Here is a 24,216-nt window from a genome sequence, read left to right on the forward strand (position 1 = left end):
CAGTTAAAACTCATAGGGGTGCCTGGGTGGTTCAGTCCGTTGAGTATTCGACTCTTGATTTCAGATCAGGTCAGGATCACCGGATCCTGGGATGGAGCCAGAGATGGGCTCTGAGCTGAATGTGAAGCCTGCTTAAGATTCTCTCTCCTTCTTCCCCTCTCCCCATCGCTCTCTCTCCCTCTCTCTCTCAGAAATAAAAAGGAAATCTATCAACCAACCACAAACATTTATGAGAGAAGTCTTCCCATTTTTCAGATGAGAAAAATAAGTTTCAGAAAAGTTGCCCAAAGTCACTTTTCTAGGTACCCTACCTAGGAAGCCAAACAGCCTGGATTTGAATCCAGGTTTTCTTTTTGTTTGTTCCCCCTGATCCTAGGATCCTCATTCTCGGCTTTCACAAGCTTCCGATGTGTTTTCCGAATTTCCCCGTGCGTAAGTTACTTCTTGTGCGTAACACCGTATTGTAATATCAAGTCTGTTTTATGGTCTTCTGTCTCTGTGTAAGATTTGCAGGGCAAAAAACACCTCACTAAACTAAGAAATCGGATTCTTGGTTTCAAGGGATAGTGTATCAAATAAAATTCACCTTCATAAATGTGAAAAACCTTTGGAAAATATAAAGGCATTCTACAAAGGGAGGAAGATGCCAATGTTATTAAAACAGTCAAGGTCTATGTGATATGCATGGTAATTCTCAGCTGACCAGAATGTTCTGAATCAAAACCCCTGCTCACACCGGTGACTTGTGAACACACTACTCTTCGTCCAGGCTCCTGGACGCGCAACGCGTCCGTTATTAGCTGGGCTTTACAGCGTCGTGCTCTTGAAATGTATTTCTGGGCCGCGACCACGTGCGGGCTCCGTCCAGCGCGTGTGCCACGAGGTTTTCCTTAACAGGCACAGAAAAGCTGATGTTCCACAAAGCGTTAAGACGCAGAGGTGTAACGAATAACGACGGAGTCATCACCAAACCAGCGGATTTACCGCCCCCACCGGGCTTTTCTGGCTCCGCAGAAACACCCGGCGTTAACCAGCCGCGCGCAGGGCCGGTGATGAACGACCCCCTCCGCGTCTCACCTGGTTTTCAAGGAGTTTCCAGCGCTCACGTGTGCTGGCCCACGTGGCGTGGAAACAGCACGAAAGCCAATTAGGGCAAGAGGCTATAAACCCTCCTGGAAGAGGCGCCGGGAGTTAGGAAAAAGTAGCTTTACGCACAAATGTAAACGAAGATCAGAAGGAAAACAGGCTCCTACGCCGCGTGAGTTGCGCGGTCCCGGGCGTGGAGAGGCGCCGCAGCCTCTGACTCGTTCCTACCGAGTCCTGCGGGGGAGAAGCCGGGGTGGAGGGAACGCACGGCGTAGGCGCTGGAGGGGGAAGGGCGGCCACGCGCCTGCCCCAGCCCTCCGAGGTGACCTGACGCCAGGAAGGAGGCTGATTAACCCTTGGGCTCCCCCTCCCTCTCCCGAGGGTGCGAGCCAGCTCCTCCTCCTCCTCCTCCTCCTCCTCGCGGTCGGGCGACCCTGGAGCGAGATGCACACAGCCGCCGGCTCTGCGCGCCCTGCCCTTCCCTCCCAGCCCAGGAAGAGGAGAGAGGGGAGGGCGCAGCCCAAAGTCGAGTCTGACGAGTCTGTGGATCCAGAGTGAACATCCCGGGCGAGACAGCTTAGAGCCTCGCGCCCCTCGCGCCGGCCGTGCACCGCAGGCGACCGGTCTACCCGGCCCTCGGCGGAACTTGCACCCAGCACCCAGCACCGGCTCCGGGCCTGACCCCAGGCCGCGCGACCCCTTGCCCCGCGCAGGTGGCGCAGACGCCCCCGTCCTCCGGCGCCCCCTGCCGGGGAGAGGGAAGGCGGAGGCCGCGGGCGAGCCGGGCGCAGGAGGGGAGTGAGCTCCGGCGCCGGGAAGAGACCGGGAGCTTCCCTGATGGTGCGGCCGCCTCCGAGTCGGGGAGGAGTGGCGAGGGGGCAGCTGGGCAGGAGCCTGGGTCCGCTGCTGCTGCTCCTGGCGCTGGGACACACGTGGAGCTACCGGGAGGACCCCGAGGACGGCGACAGGTAGGCGCTGCCAGCCCCGGCTCGGTGCGCGCCAGGCTCTCGGGGCGCAGGCGGTACCCCGGTCCCCGCAGGCACCCGCATGCCCTCGCTCCGCCGGCACGGGCTGGGTGCTCGGCTGTCCCGGGCGGCATAAAACTCCGCTGCCTGCCCCGGGTCCCCCATCAGTGGGTCGGCGTTCCCTGCTACCGCCCGCCCTGGGGGCTCGGCTCGCGCGCGCGGACCCCCAGCCCGGCCCAGTCCCCGAGTCCGCTGCGCGTCCGCGCTTGGGGACCCGCGCCGGACGCCGCTCCCTGCCCCCCGCGCGCGCCCTGCCCTCCGCTCTCCCGCGGCCAGCGAGTGAAGTTGCCGCTCCAACCTTTCTTAGGGAGATCTGCTCGGAAAACAAGATCGCCACGACAAAGTACCCGTGTCTGAAGTCTTCGGGTGAGCTCACCACGTGTTTCAGGTAAGCCCCGGGGCTCTGCCGAGTCCGCCACGGTGCACCCTGCCTGGCTGTTTGGGACGGCGGCTGCGCGGAGGAGGGGTTTGGGGGCGCGCTCGCTTGGGGACTTCTTTGGTGTAAAACTTCTGGTATGGCTTTCGGACCAAAGGTGCACCTAAGTGTGCACCTGAGGCTCGGAGGCGTTCACTGCTTCCTGGAACGCTTTGCGTGGTAGCGATCCGGGAGGAAGCGGGTGAGAGTCTTTAAGTGGGTTGGACTGCGGGCATTAAATTGTGCGCCACAGCATAGTAGGCTGGCTGCGTTTGCGTTTTGTTTAGCAAAGTGGACCAGTAAATACTGGGGCACGGGCTGCCTTTTCACCCTCCGCCGCCGGGACAGCGCGTGACACTTGTCACCGTCTCCGTGCGCAAAAGGATGCAGGAGGTTTGTGGGCCGTGAACCTGGCTGTGTTGAGCGAGAACAACGTCGAGATTGAGCCCCAAGGAGAGGACTTCCTGAAAACGCAGTCCATAAGTGACCTGGCTGCTTGTTAAAATTTCCCCTGATGAGGGAATCTATCGATAGGGAAGTACTTCTCAGCTTGGTTCTCATTCACAAAAGCGAATCATTGTTCCTTGCTTGCAGCCTTTCAGAGGTTTGAGGGTCGGTTTGTTTTCACCATTCTGGTTTCCCTGGATGGGAAACGCGTGCCCATGAACACAGCTGCTTTTTAAAGGTCCCGCGCGAGATGGTGGAATCAGTCACACCACACCGTCCCCAGGGCTTCTACGCTCTGGGGCGCCAGGATACATGGCGTGTAGTACAGACTAACACAGCAGTCCCCTGGAGTGAATTTGGAAAAAAGCTTGGTAATGTTGTAACAGATGAATCAGCGTTTTCAGCTGCAGAAGCCGCCTTTCACAGGCTCAAAAGCTTGCCTGCATTCCCAGGGCTGGCCCGTTAAAGGATCTAAAAACGTAATCGGTTACACTGAGTACTGTGCTTGAAAATCTGTTGGCAGTGGACTGGTCACCATCCTTTAAGTGAATCCGCACTCCTTGGGCCTTGGAAGGGCCGTCTTCTCCAGGACAATGGGTTCAGTTTGCAGGTGTAAAGGCTTGAAGAGGTTAACTGCGTAAGCAAGGTCACCCAGCTGGGGAGATGACCGGAGGGTGCAGGGTGCGGGCACCGGGCTTGCTTGCCTCACGCGCTAGCCCTGCGTGTCATCCACGTGACCACAGGACCAGGACACGTTGTTTTCCTATCAGCACAGCGCAATGCCTCTGACGAGAAAAGTGTCCCTGAGATGGTTTACTCATTTGTTCAGTCCCTGAAGGTCAGACTGCACATAAATCAGTGGCCGTTACAGAATGCGTGTCCAATTTTCAGAAACCACTGGTGCCTGATAAGTGTCCTAAGTTGACTTCGTTACGCTATTACCGTCACTTTCCCCAGATTTATAAAAACCGTGTTTTTTTCCCTACGTGAAAACTCTATAGAGATCCTATCCATGTCTGACAGGCTGTTCCTTTTGTATAGCTGTTAACGAAAACACTTCAGAGGGCTAACAAAAAGGCTCCTTTCCATCACAGAAAAGTAAGGAGCTTTGTTCTGGGGTGGGGGTAAGTGGAACGGGGGAAGTAGGGGTTTTCATTTGGGGGAAAATGGGTTAATGGTCCCTGTGAATATTCTGATTTTGTTACTTCATGGAAGCCTAGAGTTGTGTATACTCCACTGGTTTTAGACTAGGAAATCCCTAAGTTATAGAAGTAAAGTCAAAGGTGGGCAGTAGGTGCTGCTTTTGAACCCCGGGGCTGCAGGAATATTGTGCATGGTTTGTGACTTGATTGGCCTAGCCCCGTAGACCCTTGCTGCTCCAAGTGATGTGGAAACCGACATCTTCTAGGAGCTTGTTCGTCTTGAGCCCCGCCCCAGACCTCCCAAATCGGAACCCGTGTGTTACTGCAACGTACATTAAAGGCTAAGCATTTCTCTAGAAACCTAAGTGGGTGTTAAACCCACTTAGACTGAGAATGAGAGGAGCATGAAGCTCTGCAGATACACGTCTTCCTACCGCACTAACCAAACTCTGAAAGGACCAGCCTTCGGGGAAACCAGACTCTTCACCTCTTGGCTGACCCTGAATTAAGTTTAAGTACAGTAGCCGAGCTGCCGCTTAGGGAATGTGGACAGATGTCCCCACTTCTTGCCACTGGTCCTTCGAACAGTTTTTGGCACTAGTGAACTGCAGAAGTCCCTGCTGAGCTTGTTAAACGACTTCTGTGACTTAAAAAATCATGAAGGATTTTATTCCCTTCTGCCACGTTCATTTTAGTATTAATCGGGTCTGTTCGTGAAAGTATATGGAATCCTAAATGATCTAGAGAATGAAAGATGGGTTCAGAGTCTTTGTTCTGGACCCCTCTCCCACCGCCTTGTGCCCACTTGTTTTACACGGTTTCATCCAAGCAGCACTTTGCCACGTTAGCCTTCTATTAAATGACAGCTTGAGGACTTTGTATTCCATGCTGTTCCGTGCACTTCCACATACATCGTCTCTAGTCCTCAAAGCCACTAGCATTTGTAGTTTAGTTTTACGGAGGAAGAACCAAAACCCCAGGATTAAGCAAACTTGGTCGGGGTCGCAAAGTTGATACATGTTGGAGCCACGATTCAAACCCAGGTTTGTCTGACTTCAAAATCTGGGCCCAGGCCCTTTCACCATCTCAGACGTATCTTACAGAGGAGGGCAGAATTTCTGGGATCTAAGTAGACTATAAATTTCAATGGCTAGGCATTCAGAAGACAGTTTGATAGAAGACTCCCTCACCATGACAAGTGGGGTTTGTTTTCAACCACCACTGCCCTTGAGCTCGATCTTAAACAATGGACTTCATGTGACTGTCATACACAAAATCGGTTCTTATGTCTACAGCTTGCTTTCCTTGAAGGATTTCCTCTTAATCACAGGATCTGTCTCTAGACTTTCCACCCCAATGTGCATCGTGCCCGGTGCTCCAAGGTCAAACACTTGAGTGAATGCCGGTGACTGCTTACTGTAGAGTACGGGCTGGGTAATCCAGTGTTCTACTCTGATGTAGTGTGACTTTACTGGTGAAGGAGTACACCCTAAGTCTGAAATCTTCCTTCAGACTCTAAATTCAGTCTAGCCAAACCCAGCACACGCATTTACCATGGTGTTACCCTCTGTTGGTGTTAAAGGTTTTCCCATAAGTTGGCTTTTCCTTTCCACGCCGTGTAGCTCTGAACAAAATGTTTGTGTCTACCTCTCATTTATTGGACCTATCCGTAAAATGACAAGATAATGGCGTTTGAAAAACGGAAGTCCATACGGTAGGAAATGTCCAGAAGATCCAATTTTTCGGAGTGAGGCTGTGTCTGATAAACATCCTAACTTTTCTGACCCATAATCGAAGATCTGTTTTCTTAACCTTACAGAATGCACGTAAAAGAATAACATCACTGTTCTGTTTATAGGCCTGAGTTTTAGACCAAGGCCTTTGAAACCAACCAATACACAATGATCGATGACCTAGTTCAAAGTGCTATAAATCATACTGTACTGTGCAGAATGGGGGAGAGAGGAGAAGCGGCTCGGAATGGCCTTCTGGGCAAGAGAAAAACCCCTTTAACACAACGTTAGGTGTTTCGTTTGCATTAGTGTGACCGTTTTGTGGTTCATGGACCTCCAAGGCCCATAGCTTCCCTTCTGTGGTATTTGTCCTTCCGTAGGCTCTCCTTAGGTACTGCTTTTTTTTTTTTTTTTAAGGGTTCTCCCATGGGAGATAATGACCTAAGGATGCAAAAACTCCCACTTTTCCATAATGTAAGCATCGCCAAATCCTGTTAAAATGTGGAAGTTAATGTGATAGTTCTGCAGATGTGTTTACTTGGGGCTGAGGACCGTGAAGTCCCTTAGGGCCGTGTTGCCAGGCTGACGACTCCAGCTGAGGCCCTGGTGGAAGAAAGACTACAGGATGCACGATCTGGTCGGTCCCAGAGCTGCTATGGAGGGAGTGGAGGTCAAAACCTGCACAGCGATAGAAACCATCCCAGTTTGAATCCCAGCTCGACTCCATTGTTTTGTGACTTTGAACCGTTTCTTAACCTGCTTTGGTGGTCTCCTTTGTAAAATGAAGATCCTTATTAGCCCTGGAGGTGCAGGGGTTACTGTGAAGATTAAATGAGCTGATCTATGTAAAGTACCTAATGGTTACCCCTTATGATCACGACTGAATGATGTTTGGCATGTTGAATACACATAATAGATGCTTATTTGGCATTCAATGAGTTTTGGACAGGACGGTAGAAGTTCTTGGGAAGAAAAAACTCCGATCCCATCCGGAAAGTGTCTGTATAACCCCGGACACAGTTTTTAGAGTCTTTCCAAACATGGGCAAGCCCAGAAATCCAGAGCCTTGGGAAATGTCACAAAGAACAGGTGTTTGCTTCTTGCTTCCCGACTACATAAGATGCCCTACTTGTGTGAGGAGACGGGGTGGGCAGAAGGCATAGTTACTCTCCTTTAAAGGATCTTAGAGGGTTGTGCCTTGTCTGGAGTGTTCTTGGCGGAGACCAGAAGACTAGGAAGCCGACCCTCTGGGCCTCAGCCCGCTTGTCCCCCTTCTGCCTTCTGTGGCCAGCATAGCTCGGGACAGGCATGAGTAGGCCACATTGGGACTAATGTCTCAGCATGCTGTCCCTCGTTCAGAAAGCATCCGTATCTTCGTGACTGGCCATCTCCTAAAGATGAGGCTGTAATACGAGAAGAACAGGCAACAGGTGGAGGTGGCTTTGCGCGGACCTGATTAGATCCCGGGCACATTGCAGGCAGCCTCGGTTTCCCTGTGTCAGACCCTCTTTGTCGCTGGATGGTCCACCCACGAGGGCATTGGAGTGCATCTGTCCCCTTGGGTATGACCGTGTCCTCCGAGGCTAGTCTCCCGCATGGACTGTGTCCCATACCTTGTCAAGTATTTTCTTGCCTGAATGTTACAAGCGAATGAAAGTTGACTTCATCAGGCTTTCTAGAAGTCTTGATGCTGTCCTATCCAGGCACGCCTCCTCTTCCAGCCTGAGGGATAAGAAGCCTTTGTTTTTTTAGACACAGTATTTCCTGCACTGCTGGGAGATGCCCTCATTGCCTTCATTGGTTCTCTGCTTGACCTGCTTTAACTACTGTGTTATAGGTGCTGATTCTGGAAGCTACGACTAAGGCCATGTACTTGCTGCTTCAAATAACACCTGAAGAGGACACGATGGTCCTGCCTATAGTTAATTGCCCTGTAATCCCTGGCTTTGAAGTGGGGGATCGTTGCAGTTTTAAAGGGGATCCTGCTCCCTTCCACATTTATCTTCAGCCGAAGAACATGTGTGGGAGGCGGGGAGGGTGGAAGGTATTGGCCAAGGCTCAGGGTCCTGTATCGCTTTTCACTCCTTCTCAGAGGAACAACGCAAAGTGATAGGAAACAACTAAGCATTGAATTCACAAAAGGCTGGGCTTTCACCAGCATGCCTTTTGAGATGGGTCCATTGGCTCTGCTCATTGTCCCCCAAGTCAATGATGCCTGACTTCCTACATTAACTTCATCCTTTCTAAGTGAAGCTGCATGGGTGCACCCGGAAAAATGCCCTCTTTGTTCTAGAATGCTCTATCTTCTCAGGAGAAAGTTTGCATTTCAATCAGTGAGTTCAGCTTCCCTGAACCTTCCACAGCCGCTCAGCGGGACCCTGCCTGCTTTTGTGAGTTAGTGGCTCCTGTCTGCTGCATCGGGTGCTCTGTTGAATATCCAGAGAACAAAAGGGCTCTGCTCTGTTTATTGCTTTCCTTTGGGGATGAAAAATGTAAACAACTATAACATTTGTGGCTTCTCAAGCCAGGTTCTGTTCCACGAAGCCACTGACCAGTTTTAAAGTTTTACCAACAATTTTTAGTTCACTTATTCAGCAAACACTCGAGTCCCTATGTGCCAAGCACAGTGCCAGGGACTCTGTAAAAGGTAGAAAAACCACCTCTACCCTCCTAGAACTTAAGGATTTTAATTCCATTTCTCTTCCAGTAAAGGAAATTCGAGTCCCATGTCTTTGGGGACGTTTTTGGCACACGTCTGATTAAGGTCACGTTTTGGGGGCCTATGAGCTTGAAATTTCCTGTGGTCCAACTGTATCCTTTCAGCAAAAGAGCCCCGCCAAGCTGGGACTCAAGAACCCAGGACTGGTGGTGACCATAGTTCCGCAGAGGCGCTAATGAAAAGTTAGTGCGTGCCCCGAGTCTCTCCCGAGAACTGCTGGAATGGGAAAGTATTAAGGAGCTGAATTTTCTGGGTCTTTGCCCTGCGAGGTGTATGGCAGCATCAGAACGGGCCCACTGGGAACACATAACCAGGTCACCCCTGTTCACACCAACCTCCTGGTTGCCAGTGATTACTTGGAGCAGACCGTCCTTAGAAGGACTGTCCCTCCACGTTCCTTCATTGTCCAATCCTGTCCTAGATCATTGTCATCGTAGTTGAAACCTCTGGACGATTTCCATCTTGAGATGGAGGGGAGCAGAGCAAAGCAGCGCATCTTTCTGGCTAAGTCCTAAGTGCGTGTGTGGGGGTTTGGATGCGTGAACATACTGCCGTGTGCAGTTTGGCAGACCACGGCTGGGATCGTCGTTTCCTGCTGCCTGGAATTTCAGGAACCTGGACTATCTGCTCTCCGCCTTTACCTCTGTTCTCAGCCTGCCTTTCTTGGCAGCTTCTGTGGGCTGTTCTGTGTTTGCCTGCCTGGGTGAGGCCCTACAGCCTCCCGGGGACAGTGAGGGCAGCTGTCAGCCCAGCAGCGGCTGGTAGTGAACCCGCAGGAAGCCAGGAGAGGGCCCCCCCTGCTCTGGGATCTGGCTCTAGGAGTTTGGTGTAGAGCAGGTAATCGGCAAAGTAGGGCATATGGCATGTTTTCCACGACTCCTAGTCTGAGAATACTTTGTAGATCTTTAAAGAGTTAAAAAAAAAAAAAAAAATGCAACTGACCCCTCACTTGGCACCCCCCCTCCGAAGCCCCCGATCTTTACCATCTTTACCATTTCTTTATAGAAAGCTTGGCAACTTCCAGAGAGCCATCTTCACACAAAGTCCGGGAGTGGGGTTCTCCGTCTGGAACCTCGTCCACAGATCTAAGTTCTCAAGAAGGTGACTTTAGGGGCCTTTGGTCAGCTTGGTCTTTAGGTCCTTGCTTTTCTATTCCCTTTGGATATCCTGACTTGCACATTTATGTGACCTGGTTTCCTGATCTCCTTTTTTGTTGAGCTGGAACTCCGTCCACCCCCCGCACCCAAGTCCTCATCCCCAAATACTAAGTTACTAAGTGGATGTAACTTGTCTGTGTTCTAAAGCTGATTTTGTTGCAGGTAGTGGAGTACTGACTTCTGCTTTCCTGTGTGCTCCCAAGACCCTGATTCTTGTGCCTGTTGAGTGGTCCATGGCTTTCCAAGGCTGATCTTCCCCTCCTTTACCCCTAATGCCATACTTAATTCCTGACTTGCACATTAATAATCCCAAGATTTGTTGACTCAGAGCTGCCTTTCCACGGATTTGCTTTGAATTTCTACAGTGGAAAACTTTACCTTCAAAAGTCAAATGATAGTACCTACTTGAGGAACTTGCATCAAAGCCCTTACAATGGAAGGAACTCTAAATCAGAGTTGTAACAGTACGTTTTTCCTTCTACAGCTAAAAAGTATCCTGCTGTTTCTCCGTTCTGCTAAGCGTGGTGTCCGTCATTAAACCTTTGCATTTAAAGTCTGAAGTGCCTTTTAAAACGTCGACTCGTTTGTCCTGAAAAGATCACGAAGACTTATTAGTGATGCCTTCTGACATTGAGCATGTAAAAAAAGTGGAGGAAAGAATTCAGAAATATTCTGAGGGGAGAAAAGCCAAATCTAATGGCCTTTTGGGGAAAGGAAAGGAAAATGTTGGAACGCACCACCTGGCCTTCAGGAAGAGGAATGCCATGGGGTGTGGCAGAGAAGAAAAAGGTATAAAAACTTGCTAAGGAATAGAGAGTGTCCTGTGGAGATGAAGTTGGTAAAAACATTAAGTCATATGGGAGCTTCTGACCTTGGTAACTGCCACTTTCATGGATTCAACTAAATTGAGGTGAAGAGGTAGACTAAGCCTAAGAAGGTTGACCAATCTACACCTGCAGTTTTTGTGACCTGTTGTGTGTGTACAGCACTGCTGCTGTGGAGATGGGGCTGTCTAAATGCTGGTGCGGACGGGGTGCCTTGGCTTCCCCCCGCCCCCCACCTCCACCCCCCCCAAACCCACCCCCCGCCCGGCTGCTCCTTTGCTTTGATCTCACTTGGTATTGCTCTCAGGAATGGGCCCAGGTTTCCTTTGGGAGTTTTTCTGTAGTGAAACAGATCATGATGTCTGTGGTGGAAAAGTCGCATGGCCAGACAGAGGTTTCCTTCCTAGGAACCCACGAAGACTGTTCCTTGGAGGCAAGGAGGTTCCAGAAAATTGCACTGGAATTTAGTGCCGGCAGTCCCTGAGAGGTGAGAAGAACCTAGAACACAACGTCAATGAGATTCGATCTCTGAGAAAACTTGAAGGATTTTTTTTTTTCAAATTCCATAAAAATTGAACGTAATACTAACTTACACATTTTCTAGAGCTCACTCTTGCACCCTCTGGCCTAGCTGGGTAGACACGGGGAAGGAAGTTGTGTACAGAAACCCGGTACTTCTGCAGAGGTAACTGAACCAGGGAAAGGGGAGATGGAGTTGGGATGCCAAAACCAAAATCACCAAGAAAAGTGGGGGTGGCTGCTTTCCTTGCGAGTCTTCGCACCCGTTCCTGCTCAAGGCCCCAGAGTGGGTGTGTGGCAGAGCTGGGGCTCTAAGCCTGACCGTCTGACTCCAGAGCCTATGTTCTTTTTTTTTTTTTAATGTTTTTTATTTATTTCTAGGAGAGAGAGCATGAGCAGGGGAGGGTCAGAGAGAGAGGTAATCACAGACTCTGAAACAGGCTCCAGGCTCTGAGCTGGCAGTCAGCATAGAGCCCGACGCGAGGCTCGAACCCACGAACCGCGAGATCATGACCTAAGCGAAAGTCGGACGCTTAACCGCCTAAGCCACCCAGGCGCCCCCAGAGCCCATGTTCTTACCCACAGGGTTCTTCTGAAAGGTCTGACCCTTTTGGTTACCTTGCTTTCCTCCTGCCAACCACACACCAGAAAGCAGCATTTAGAGGGGAGAGATATTTTTAGAAACTGGACTGTCCATTCCACAGGAATGGACTGAAAACATAAGGCAAGTTCTCAAAGGGGACCCGCACCTCCAAACCCCCTGGGTCAGTTTGCTAGGCCTGCCCAAGTGACCTAGGCTTGACTGGCCTTAACAGTAAACCCTCTTCTCACAATTCCAGAGGCCAGGAGTCTGAGCTGAAGGTGTTGGTGGAGCTGATCCCTTTGGCTTGTAGACCGTGGCTGCCTCCTTGTCTTCACCAGATCCTCTCGTGTAAGGACAGAACTTCCTATTGGAGCAGCCCATCTTAACAACCTCATCTTAACTCGGATCTCTTCAGAGCTCCTGTCTCTAAATACAGTCCCATTCTGAGGTGCTGGAGTTCGGACTTAAACTTTGGGAGGTCACAGTTCAGCTCTGTCACCTGTCCTCTCCAACAAAACCCAGCAGACACTGGGCCGTGGGGGAGGGGAGGAGTGTTTTATGTACGCGCTGTAATTTCTAGGAGTGTCGCTGTCCACCTGAGTGATTCGATGAAGCTAAGTGCCTTCAGCAATACCACCAGAGAAAGAAAGGGCTTGAACTGTCTAAAATCGCATAAACTCTAACATTATTTATAACATTCACTTCCATGGAAACTCTCTAGGCTGACGTCAGATGGAGACTGTAGTCTGTTCTGACCCTTCCTTCGAGGCATCACTACAGATCTTCTGAAACAGAATCTGCATTTTGACAAGGTCCTTTGGTATCTCGTAGGCATGTTACATTGAGAAGCACGGCCCTGATCACTGCTGCATCGTTCCAGGGTTGCTGGCTCTCATGTGGCTCTTTGCTTCCGACATCGAGCCACAGGCAATCCAATGATTGCACATTGGAATCACCTTATACGTGTTTAAAAAAAAAAAAAACCTAGTGTCCACATAGCACACTAGATCCAGGTATATCGGAAACTCTGGAGGTGGGGGTACCTGGTACCAGGAAATTTTAAAGCTCCATGCATCATGCCACCTTGTAGCCAAAGATGAAAACCTCGGAGCAAAGGGCAAAAGGGAGTGAGCAGCCTGGCTCTTTGCCAGAGGATAAATGTTTGCTTCTGTAGCTGCTAAACCTGGGCCCCTGTCTTCTGTAATGGCCGCGGGTCCATGCCTCTGAAATTCATAGCTGGAGTTTGTGTTGGTGGGCCGTCCATCAGCCTGGTGTCTTCATCCGTTGTCTGTTGGGTCCCAGTCTTTCTCCTGACGTCTCCTTTCCACTCCTGTGGGGTGACTCGAGGGCAGTTGGGGAGCGATGGTGTGGGTGGAGGCGAGTCAGGGAGGGTAGACTGGTCTTCCTGAGTTCTGCTGCGTTTTCTTAAGCTGAACACCGGGAAGTCTCTTGTGCAGACCCCTTCGCTTTTTCATTCCCCATCACAGGCTCTCAGCTTGGTGTCTGGAGCTACTTAGTGACCTTTGGTGATTTTTTTTTTTAAACATTTTGCTTTGTTGCTGCACAGCATGCATCTTCTCCCAAGATATAAACATGGTTCAGCATATTATAAATGAAAGCTTTTCAACATCAAGCTGTGTTTTTCTTTCCTTGCAAGCATCAAATGCAGACACACTATTTTTTTCCACATAGTGTGATAGGAAATTTGTGAGCCGGCAGAGTCTCTTCTCATTCCATTTTTAGGTTAGTCTTCTGTTCTCTGAGAGCTAAGAGAACTCCTCAGTCCCTAGCAAACATGCGGCTTTCTGTAGGTTTGCAGTTAACTAACACAAAACAATATGCTCTAGTTTGACTGCATGGTCATCACCGGAGCCTTATATTTTACCATATGACCTTAAACCAGGCAGTCCCCAAATAGGTCTAGATAGAATGCATAGCTATGTACAAATAATTGTTTTTCTTAAATAACAGCAATCATGTTGATTAAATCATAGGACAGGAAATTATGGTAAATTAAGAGTGGAAATGCAATTGCATTTCATGGATGGATATGTTCCTGAGGCTCTTTAAAGAGGAGTTTCTTTGGGAGAGTGGGAAGATACAGTGGTTCATAAATGAACTCAGAGTTTGGAATACACTTTCTGAGTCTGACAGTATTAACGCGTGGCACCCTATAAGAGCGGATGTAATCGGAAGGATATTTAAGATCTCCAGGCACGAAAGGATCCTAACGACTCACCACTTTTGCTGCCCCGCCCCCCTCTCCCCCCCCCCCCGCCCCCCACAGTCTTTCCAGTCTTTTCCCAGAGACCCCTGGTGTTTGAGAATCACTTTCTCAGCTTGCGGCACAGATGAAAATGGTTTGTGGAGGGCACGTTGAGGTCACTGCCAAAGGCTGCTCAGGGCTGGAGGTGCCTGGCCTGGGACGCTCTGGCAGTCCAGCAGCCACCTGCTGTCCCAGGGCACGAGGAGGAGATCTTGTTATACCTGGAGCCACCTGTGAGCTGTAGGGGCAGGGAGGGGGCCCGCTGTGCATCTGCAGTGTAGACCTCCCCTCCCCCACCCTCATAGCTCTTCGCCACTGGGCTCTGTTTGAGCTGCCCCATTAAGTCCAGCATCTTCAGTGAATCCTCCCTTGGCTGTTTGTAAGACCCGTTTCCTCTCCTGGTCCATCCATTAAAACGACTGCATTGTCTCTGCATGTGTACTTATCCCGTCGGTTATCTACAGCTCGGTTGTTGCATTGTTTGGACACGTTCAGTCCGTGCTTGTTGGCGTGTCTGGTGTGATCTCTGCGGTCATTCTGTGCAGCCCTCGGTGCTGCTGGGGCCACGTAACACCCTGTGTGCTGGGGAGATGAGGGTTTCATCCGTGCTTCTGAGGAAGCTACAGAAGGAAATTGCCATAATGATGAGGGGAAGACCCTTCTATAGAAGTGGGTAAACGGAATCCTGCTTTGAAGTTCCTACAGGGAAAGGGATGCAAAAAGAGGAAATCTTTTAAATCTTCTAACCTTTAAATCTCTTAAATCGAAATACTTGCTCTGTGCACGTTTCACATCCTAGTGATGTGGGACTTGTAACCGGGGGTGCTCCCTAATTCTCTCTCCAGGGTAGTGACTGCCAAGGGTCCAGAGTGTGTGTCTCACTCTTCTCTGTGCTGGTGTAACAATATTTGTAAGTTGCCTTTTACAGAAATGGGATTGTTTTATAACTGGATTTTCCCCGCACACAATCGGTGAGGGCCACTTATCACCTAGGGTGCTAACTCCTTTTTACAGCACAATATTTCACTGTCAGGAGGCACCTTAATTCCTCTCCTCGCTGGGGAGCTCCTCACAAGGCCACCAGTAGGTGCTGAGGGACTCCCCCTGATGCGCTGGGTTCAGGCTTAAATTTATGATGTGAATTTCAAGTATATCAAGTTTGAACTAAGCGAATCAGAAGAAGCCAACAACCTAGTGCCACTAGATCGTACCTTGGGCCAGAATCTGCAAGACCTGTGCGCCTGGTCGCTGCCCTTCTAGAACTGTGAGTGTCGGTCCCTGTAACCCTCTCATGCTCCCTGGTCCTTGGCTGTGGGAGCTTGGGGCTTTGCCCGAGTTCCTTCTAGGTCTGGAAATCTGTGACTGATCACTCCTTCACAGAGAGCACACCAGACAGACATGGGCTTAGTGTCCAGTCCAGGGGATTTGCTTGACGTGAAGAGCATCTTAACTGCAAAGACACTGGAGCATTCTGGATACTTCTTTCTAATCTGCCTTAAGAGCCTAGCCATCTGTGAGCTGTGCACTGAATCTCTCAGTGGTGGTCCCTTAGCCCATTTTTTGTTTTAAACATTTATTCATTTTTTGAGAGAGAGAGGGGCAGAGTGTGAGTGGGGGAGGGGCAGAGAGAGAGAGAGAGAGACACACACACGCACAGAACCTGAAGCAGGCTCCAGGCTCCGAGCTGTCAGCACAGAGCCAGACGCGGGGCTCAAACCCATGAGCAGTCAGATCATGACCTGAGCTGACGTCGGACGCTTAACTGACTGAGCCGCCCAGACACTCCCTTAGCCGATTTTTAAGGAGAAGAATTTCCTCCCCAGGTATACGCTCTTGAAAGCGGGCCTCCTCTTTGCTGGGAGCACAGGAGTCCGTCTTCCTCTGCAGAAGTGTTGGAGGCCATCCTGTCCCGCCACGCCCCACGCCACCGGCTGGCTTCTGTCTGCTTGCGATCAAGACCTATAGTCCCACAGGCAAAGCTAAGGGGGATGAAATATGTGTCCCCTCACGTACAGGAGAACCTCCTCCTTTCTAGAAAGGGGAACATTGTTGCATTTGGGGAGACTCATGTTAACAAAGTAGGAAGGAAAGATGACCTCAGAGGAGAAGGCTTTCTCATAAAACGTCCTTCACCTCTTTTATCCTAACATACTGGGCTTAATCTGTGTGTCTTATATTTACAAAAACTTTCATTACGGAATTGGTTTCAGTGCGTATCCTTTTGAGTTTATTTATCTAAGGGCCCTTGTGAGGACCGAGTGCTAATTGGCCCGTAGCCGCACTGCTGGCGTCTATCATTCTCTGCTTCTGGTTCCATATTTGGCTCTGTTTAGAGCTGCCAAGGGAGAGAGAACATGGGGAAACAAGGCAGCTAGCTGCGTGCTTTAGACCAAGGACTTTGCTGTCGGCCAAATTACCCACAGAAGAGGAGGCGGCACTTCTTGAATTACCTAGATAATTATCAGATTTTTTTTTAACAGGGAAAATTTTTGTAATTTCTAAACTTTACTTAAATCCAAGTTAGCATATAGTGTAATAATTTCAGGGGTAAAATTCAGTGATTTGTCACTTGCATATAACACCCAGGGCTCCTCCTTAATGCCCATCACCCATTGAGCCCATCCACCCCCCACCCAGCACCCCTCCAGCAACCCTCAGTTTATTCTCTGTAAATAAGAGTCTCTTCTGGTTTGCCTCTCTTTTTATCTTTTTCCTTCCCTTCCCCTCTGTTCATCTGTTTGGTTTCTTCAATTCTACATAGGAGTGAAATTCTTTCTCTGTCTTACTTCATTCATCATAATACTCTCTAGTTCTATCCATGTTGTTGCAAATGGCAAGATTTCGTTCTTCTTGATTGCTGAGTAATATTCCATTTTGTGTACACCTCTTCTTGATCCATTCGTCACTCAGTGGACATTTGGGCTCTTTCCATAATTTGCCTACTGTTGATAGCACTGAACGTTGGGGTGCAGATATTTTTAACCTCCTTCTGCATGCTAAGGCCACGTTAGTTTAACAAGATGCTGGCCCCCTAGAGCTTCACATTAAGTTGACGAGTTCCTCATTAGCTTGAAGTTTGATTCTGTTAATATTTTCATGCACTACCCTGCTTTGTCTGCATTTCAACCTGTGTTCCTTCTGCAAGCGTTTTCACCAGGCTGGGGGTATAATTAGATGAATGACAATAAGTCTTAGCCTTGGCTTTTCAGTGTACTTGCATCATAATCACAAAGAGGAAGAAAAGTACAAATTTACCTCTTTATTGAAAGTGAAAAGCCGGCCATGTTTTCCCTCAGTGCATTTTTTAAATTCTGAAAATCTGAACTATGCTATGATCGGAAGATCCGTTCCCATAGACTCAACTACCAATATCAGTAATTAACAAGACTCTCCACTGGGGCACCTGAGTGGCTCCGTTGGTTGAGCATCCGACTCTGGCTCAGATCATGATCTCACAGTTCATGAGTTCAAGCCCCGTGTTGGGCTCTCTGCTGTCAGTGCTACGCTTGCTTGGGATTCTCTCTTTCCCCGCTCTCAAGTCTGCCCCTCCCCTGCTCATTCTCTGTCTTGAAAAAAAAAAAAAAAGAATGCTGTTATTTCATTTATTTTTATACTTGTAGTTTGTACTTAGAATCTTTTAAACCAGGTAGACAGGCCTTTCAGCTATTTCCTGGTAGCAAGATTGTATTAACAATTAATCCATTAGCTTTACTAATATCAAAAAACAAGTTAGATACTCAGTAACCATAGCTGCAGTCCTTTTGTTAAAGTTCTGATGTCCTTTTCGGGTGCGTTTTTGATATTTGACATAGTAAAAGAAAATCAGTAGTATAACTTTTAGTTAATGTCCTACTGCAGTTGTAAATATTGCCTAAATTAGAGTTTAGTGTCTAGTGACTCCACAATGGAGAAGACAGATGGGAGGCCCTCAACGCCTCCCAAGCCCTGGGCTCCCACCGCAGCACCACATTCCAGTTTTCAAAACTTCTTTTGATTTTTACGTCCGTAGCTCTAACTTACGACTTTTTGTCAACCTCTGGTGTTGTCTCTTGACAAATTCCTCCTGTGAGAGAGAATTCAGCTGTCCTCAGCCGCCATCCACACACTTCCCATCTTTGCTGTCAGTGGACTTCCGTTTTGGGCCAGACCAGTCTGCATGGTCTTCACGGATGATCGTGGAAGTGCCATTGACCTCTTAGCCTTGCTGGAGGCTGAGTGCTCTTCCTTTCCTCTGTATTTTGCCTTTTCTGTAGTTCAAAAACAAATTGTTTGGCTTAAAAAAAAAAAAAAAAAGACTCCTGGATCTAACCCCCAAGTCACCCTCAGTTGTATAAATTTCCTCCCACCATATTTAAACTTAAGTGTTGTGTCATTTCAAACTTCTTGGAGAAATTCCTTCCTGAACTTGAGGCCTGCCCTGGTCTGAACCGGTTTCTTGCTGAGCCTGCTGTGGCTTTGAGATCTCCCTTACTGTCAGCCTGGGAACTCTCTCTCTCAGATTCTGGGTTTCCTGGAACCCATATTTTCCCCTTTTCTGACTTGCTATCTTGGTGGCACATACAGTCTAGTACTTTCCTGAGAACGAATCTTGGGCGGGATATCTATATATCTACATATCTGAGTTTCAGCCATTTACCTGTCCAGTTGTCCACTTGATCTCCACTGGGTGTCTTTAAAACATTTCGAAGATAATCCATCCAAATAGAGATGGTGAGAACCCCCCCCCACCACCACCACTCACAAATACTGCTGCCCTATACCTGATGGGTTGCTCTAGACCGATCTTGAAGTGATTTCAGTTTCTTCCTTTTCCCCTATCCTCTGTATCCAGTATTTCATCCAACATATCCAAACTTGGGCTCTACTCACTGCCATCAACCTGGTCTAGGCCACCCATATGTTTGGTCTGGACTACTGCAGCTGTTGTCTTTGCCTCTGTTCTGCCTCTTGGAATTTATTGCCATGCAGTGCCAGAAAGTGACATCCTGAACCTTAAAAGGGATGGTGCCTGACCCCAGCTTAAAATCCTTCAGTGGTTTCTTATTGCCCTGGAAACATGATCTCTACTCCTTACCCTGGCCTGTGAGGCCTCAAGTGATCTGACCTCTGCCTGTCTACCCTCATCCTGTGCTCTCTCCTCAGTTCAGCTCTGTCCCATTTCTTTAAATGGCAGACACTTCCTTGTCTCATGCTGTTGCCTGTTTGGCTCCCACTGCCTGGATAAAAGGTCTTCCCCCTCTTAAGTAAAAACACAAAACCCCTGTCCCAGATCCCAATCCTTCAGAAGCTAGTGTTACCACACTATTCTCCCCAGTGCAGATGGTCCTCCGTATCAGGTCTTTGTTTTATTCTGTAACGGTACTTAAGTCAATTTGTAGCTTTATTTTGTATCTTTTTCTGACTAGATGTAAGGGTAGGGGTTGTGCCTATCTTCCTTTGAATCCCGTGTGCCTAACACAGCGCCCTGCCCATTTCCCACACGGAATGCATGTTTGGGGAAAGGTGAATGAATCCACATGGTCACTGGGCAGTGGGATCACCCTCTGAAACAGAGCCATGTTTACTCTTGGTGGACTTAAATTTGTACTTGGATCTATTCCAGATCTGTAAGGCAGTTTATAATACGTAAAGTACAAGAAGACAGCGTAAATTAAAAAGACAAGAATTGGGACTGGAGAAACAGAGCGTGGATTGAGAGTAAGAATATATGCTGTACAGACCCACTGATTTGCTAGGGGTGGGCCAGCTGGCTCCGGGCTCTCCAGCAGCCAAAGGGAAACCACTACCCAAGTCCATATGGTAAAAATGGAACGATGCCGGGGAGAACTATAACTGTTCTTCCTATTAAAGCCCAAAGAGAAATTTCCCCCAAAGGTCATGGTAAAAAGAATGGTACGTAACACAGTGAAGTCTTCCCTGTAATGGACGTGGTCAGTGTCACAGGAATAACTCTTAATATGACCTTCAAGTATAGACTGCTACTGTCCTGCCAAGTCCAGTTTGCTTATGGCCCGTTTATGGGCCCCTGTGATGATGCTCAGGCCGTACGTGCTGTGTGCTGTATGCCGACTGCTGTCTGTGCTGTGTCACGATTTTCGCTGCTGCTTTGGTTTATGCCACTGCCTGCTTCGAGAGAGGACCTCTGTGGGTGGGGACGAGGGGTGTCCACTCCGGCTTTTACTATTTGTAACTTTCTTTCTTTGTCCTAACCGAACACTGCTGGCTTTACCGTGGCATGGCGTCTCTTCCTTACTGGTTCCTGCTAAACATCTTAGCGACCCTGCCTCTTTTTGTCCACACTTTTCTTTTTCCATCAAGCCCGTCCGTAGGTCTGGTATACACTTGCTCCAGCAACATCTTCTGGCTCAAACTGGTCTAGTCTCCAAAACAATATTGCGAGGATGTTGTGAACCTTCTTTATCGTCATAGTTGCAAATGGTGTCTCCCACTCTGGATGGACCCGCTTTCTCTTTATATCCTGGATGCTGTGGGGCTTTCCAGGGCGAGGCTATGTTCCCAGTCACTAAGAGTCTAAGAACGGATATAAATGACCGAGGATGTTACTTTCCTTAGCTTTGTCGAAGAGTAAGTCGCTGAATGTGGGAGCTGTCCACTTAAGTGAGGCTGCCCAGAGCCAAACTGTGCTCTGAGGAGCAGACCATTGGATAATTTTGCTTAGTTTTCATATTGCTTAGTTTTCTCCGGAGATCGCTCAAAGTGAAACCAGCCGTTGGACATACCAATCATTATTATGAAAAGTAAGCAGAGTCCACAGATTTTATTGCATCGTGGGTAGGCTATGGTACAGACCTCTCACTACAGCATCAGCTTTAATACCGAAATGTGATATAACGCGACAGGTGGCTGAATGCCATTTGCTGCACAGGCTGCCGCTTTCCGTAATGGAGCTTTCCTTACCGGTCCCTGGAAGTGTTCGTAGCAACAAAAGTTGGTGACACTTGGTTTCGTCAGCTGACTGGCTCTGGGTTCTTTCCTTCCACATTCTTCTAACCCAAGTTGTGATTTAACATTGGAGGCTGTGTTAACCATTTCCATTTTGTGCTTTATGAGAAGCCATAGACGAAGAAGGTGGGAATATGTGCCAGTATGTGCAAATGACAGTATGTGCAAATGACAGTCTTGGTGGAGATAGTACATGAAAAGCCTTTTGAGCAAATCCTGGATATGATTAACTGCTGGGATTTGCTCAGGGATGTTGAGGTTTTTGAGCCAGAAGCCATTGTTACTTATTAAATTCTTGCAGAAAATAAACTGTTACTGTAAATCTGAACCTTTGGAGATCCTAAACCCCCCTTTTCCCAATGGGAACAGTCATCCCCCCCATTTATAACATAGTTGTTGCTTACACAAGATTTCTTAAGAATGCGAATATTGTGTAATAGCGGAAGAGATTGTGTTTAATTTTTTCTGGACAATTCTTCGTGTTCATCTTGGTTGTATTCAGAAATATTGGCGTTGCTTTTACTAATCATAAGTAAGATGTATTGCACACTTACTGTGTCCCAGGCACCATGTTAGGCAATATATGTGATTTTCTTGAATCCTTTCGGCAACCTTATGAGTAACAACTTTTGTTCTTGACAAATGAGATAAGTTCAGGCTTAGGGCTGTCAAGCAACTTCACGTCCTTGAGCTTGTAAGTGACAGACCCATGGTGGAGTTGTGTTTCCAGTTGTGATTATGCTGTATTCACTTCTTATCCACAGAATTTGGTTTCATCCTCTATTGCAGCATAACCAACCACCTTACATCTTAGTGACTTAAAATCAGGATTTTCTTGCTCCCGGTTCTCTGCGTTTGCGTGTTGGGCAGGGCTCAGCAGGGATGGTTTGCATATGGTGTTGGCTGGGGCCAGAGGAAGCAAGGTGGCTTCTATCACGTGTTGGGAGCCTTGGTGCTGGCTGCCAACTGGATGGCCTCCGTTTGCGTAGTGACCTCTCTACCTGCTCATTTATTCAGTAGCCTGGGCAGGGCCTCTTTTCATGGTGGTACAAGCATTCCAGAAGCACAGAGATAGAAGCTTTTAAGGCCTAAATTACCGAAGACTGGAACTAGTATAGGTCACTTTTGCTATATACTGGTTTTCTGGATTTTTTTGTGTTTTTGTTTTTTGTTTTTTTTTAATTTTTAGAGCATGAGAACAGGAGTGGGGGAGAGGGGGAGAGAAAGAATCTTAAGCGGGCTCCATGCTCAGTGCAGAGCCCAATGCAGGGCTCTGTCCCATAACCCTGGGATCATGACCTGAGCCAAAATCAAGAGTAAGACTCTCAACCAACTGAGCCACCCAGGTGCCTATTGTGTATTTTTGTATTTTTTATTTAAATCGTGGTGTAGTTAACCTAAAGCATTATTAGTTTCATGTGTACAATATAGTGATTCAGCAATTCACATTAATTACTCAGCGCTCAAGAGACATGTACTCTTAATGCCCTTCACCTGTTTTACCCATCCAGCCCATCTCTCCTCTGCCAACCATCTATTCTTCTAGTTGAGCCTTTTTTGGTTTGTGTCTTCTTCCCCCTTAGTTCATTTGTTAAATTCTACATGTGAGTAAAATCATATGGTATTTGTGTTTCTCTGACTTAACTTTGCTTAGCATTATACTCTCTAGATCCATCGAGGTTGCAAACAGCAAGATTTCATTCTTTTTGATGACTGACTAATAGTCCACACCCACCACATCTTCACCCATTTGTCTATGGATGGATACTTGGGCTGCTTCCGTGATTTGGTTATAGTAAATAACATTGCAGTAAACATAAGGGTGCATTCATCTTTTTGAATTAGTGTTGTGTCCTTTAGGTAAATACCCTGTGTGCCATTCCTGGATCATAGGGTAGTTCTAGTTTTAATTTTTGGAGGAACCTTCAGACAGTCTTCCACAGTGGCTGCACCAGTTTGCATTTCTACCAGTTGAGCATGAGGGTTCCTTTTACTTCACGTCCTCACCAATAGTTACTTGAGTTTCTGATCTTAGCCATTCTGACAGGTGTGAGGTGATATCTCCTTGTGGTTTTGATCTCATTTCCTGATGATTGATGTTGAGCATGTGTCTCCTGGCCATCTGTATGTCTTTGGAGAAATGTCTGTCTGCCCATTTCTCATGGATTATTTTTTGTGTTGAATTCTGAAGTTCTTCATATATTGTGGATACTAATCCCATATAGGATATGTCATTTGCAAACATCTTCTCCCGTTGTCTCTCTTGTGTTGTTTGTTGTGCAGAAGCTTTTTACTTGATGTAGTCCCAATAGTTTAGCTTTGCTTTTGTTTGCCTTGGGAGACCTCCTAGAAAATTGTCATGACTGCTTTCAGAGAAATTACTGCCTGTGCTCTCTTCTCAGATTTTTATGGCTTTCAGTCTCACATTTGTTGTTAATCCATTTTGAATTTTTTTTTCATATGGTTGTAAGCAAGTGGTCCAGGGGCTCCTGGGTGGTTCAGTTGGTTAAGTATCTGACTCTTGATTTCAGCTCACGTTGTGATCACTCAGTTCACGAGATTGAGCCCCATATTGGGCTCAGTGCTGACAGTGTGAAATCTATTTGGGATTCTTTCTCTCCTTCTCCCAGTCTCTCTAACCCTTTCCCATTCATGCTCTCCCTTTTTCAAAAAAAAAAAAGTCCAGTTTCGTTTTTTTACATGTAGTCCAGTTTTCCCTACACCATTTACTAAAGAGACCATCTTCCATCCCCCACCTCCATTGTATATTCTTGCCTCCTTTGTTGAAGATTAAATGACCATACTGCAAACTTATGCTGGAGTGCTCTATTCTGCTCTGTTGATCTATGCCTATTTTTGTGCCAGTACATACTATTTTGATTTGTCTAGGTTTGTAATCTAGCTTGAAATCTGGAATTGTTACCTCCAGTTTTGTTTTTCTTTTTCAAGATCACTTTGGCTATTCAGGGCCTTTTGTGGTTTCATACAAATTTTAGGATTGTTCTACTTCTGTGAAAAATGCTGTGGGAATTTTGATGGGGATTGCATTAACTCTGAAGATTGCTTTGGGTCATGTGGACATCTTAAGATGTTTCTAATTCTTGAGCATGGAATGCCTTTCCATTTGTGTCTTCAATTTCTTTGATCAATGCTTTATAGTTTTCAGAGTATAGGTCTTTCACCTCCTTGGTTAAGTTTATTTTTAGGTATTTTGGGTGCAGTTGTAAATGGATCATTTTTCTAATTTCTCTTTCTGCTGCTTCATTATTAGTGTACAGAAATGCAACAGATTTCTGTACGTTGATTTTTGTATTCTGCGATCTTAATTCATTCTACT

General features: G+C 47.7%; 1 protein-coding gene across 1 annotated transcript in view; it reads left to right on the plus strand.

The window, feature by feature from the left end:
• Positions 1-1,923: 1,923 nt before the first annotated feature.
• Positions 1,924-24,216, plus strand: part of CCBE1 (collagen and calcium binding EGF domains 1) — a 235,260-nt gene continuing 212,967 nt past the window's right edge. Inside the window, exons 1-2 of the mRNA XM_039230539.1 lie at positions 1,924-2,054; positions 2,419-2,499. Of these exons, the coding sequence (XP_039086470.1) occupies positions 1,924-2,054; positions 2,419-2,499 (212 nt within the window). The remainder of the gene's footprint in view (positions 2,055-2,418; positions 2,500-24,216) is intronic.

Source organism: Hyaena hyaena, unplaced genomic scaffold, assembly GCF_003009895.1.
Source record: "Hyaena hyaena isolate Hyena2069 unplaced genomic scaffold, ASM300989v1 scaffold_47, whole genome shotgun sequence".
In the NCBI taxonomy this organism is placed as follows: domain Eukaryota; kingdom Metazoa; phylum Chordata; class Mammalia; order Carnivora; family Hyaenidae; genus Hyaena; species Hyaena hyaena.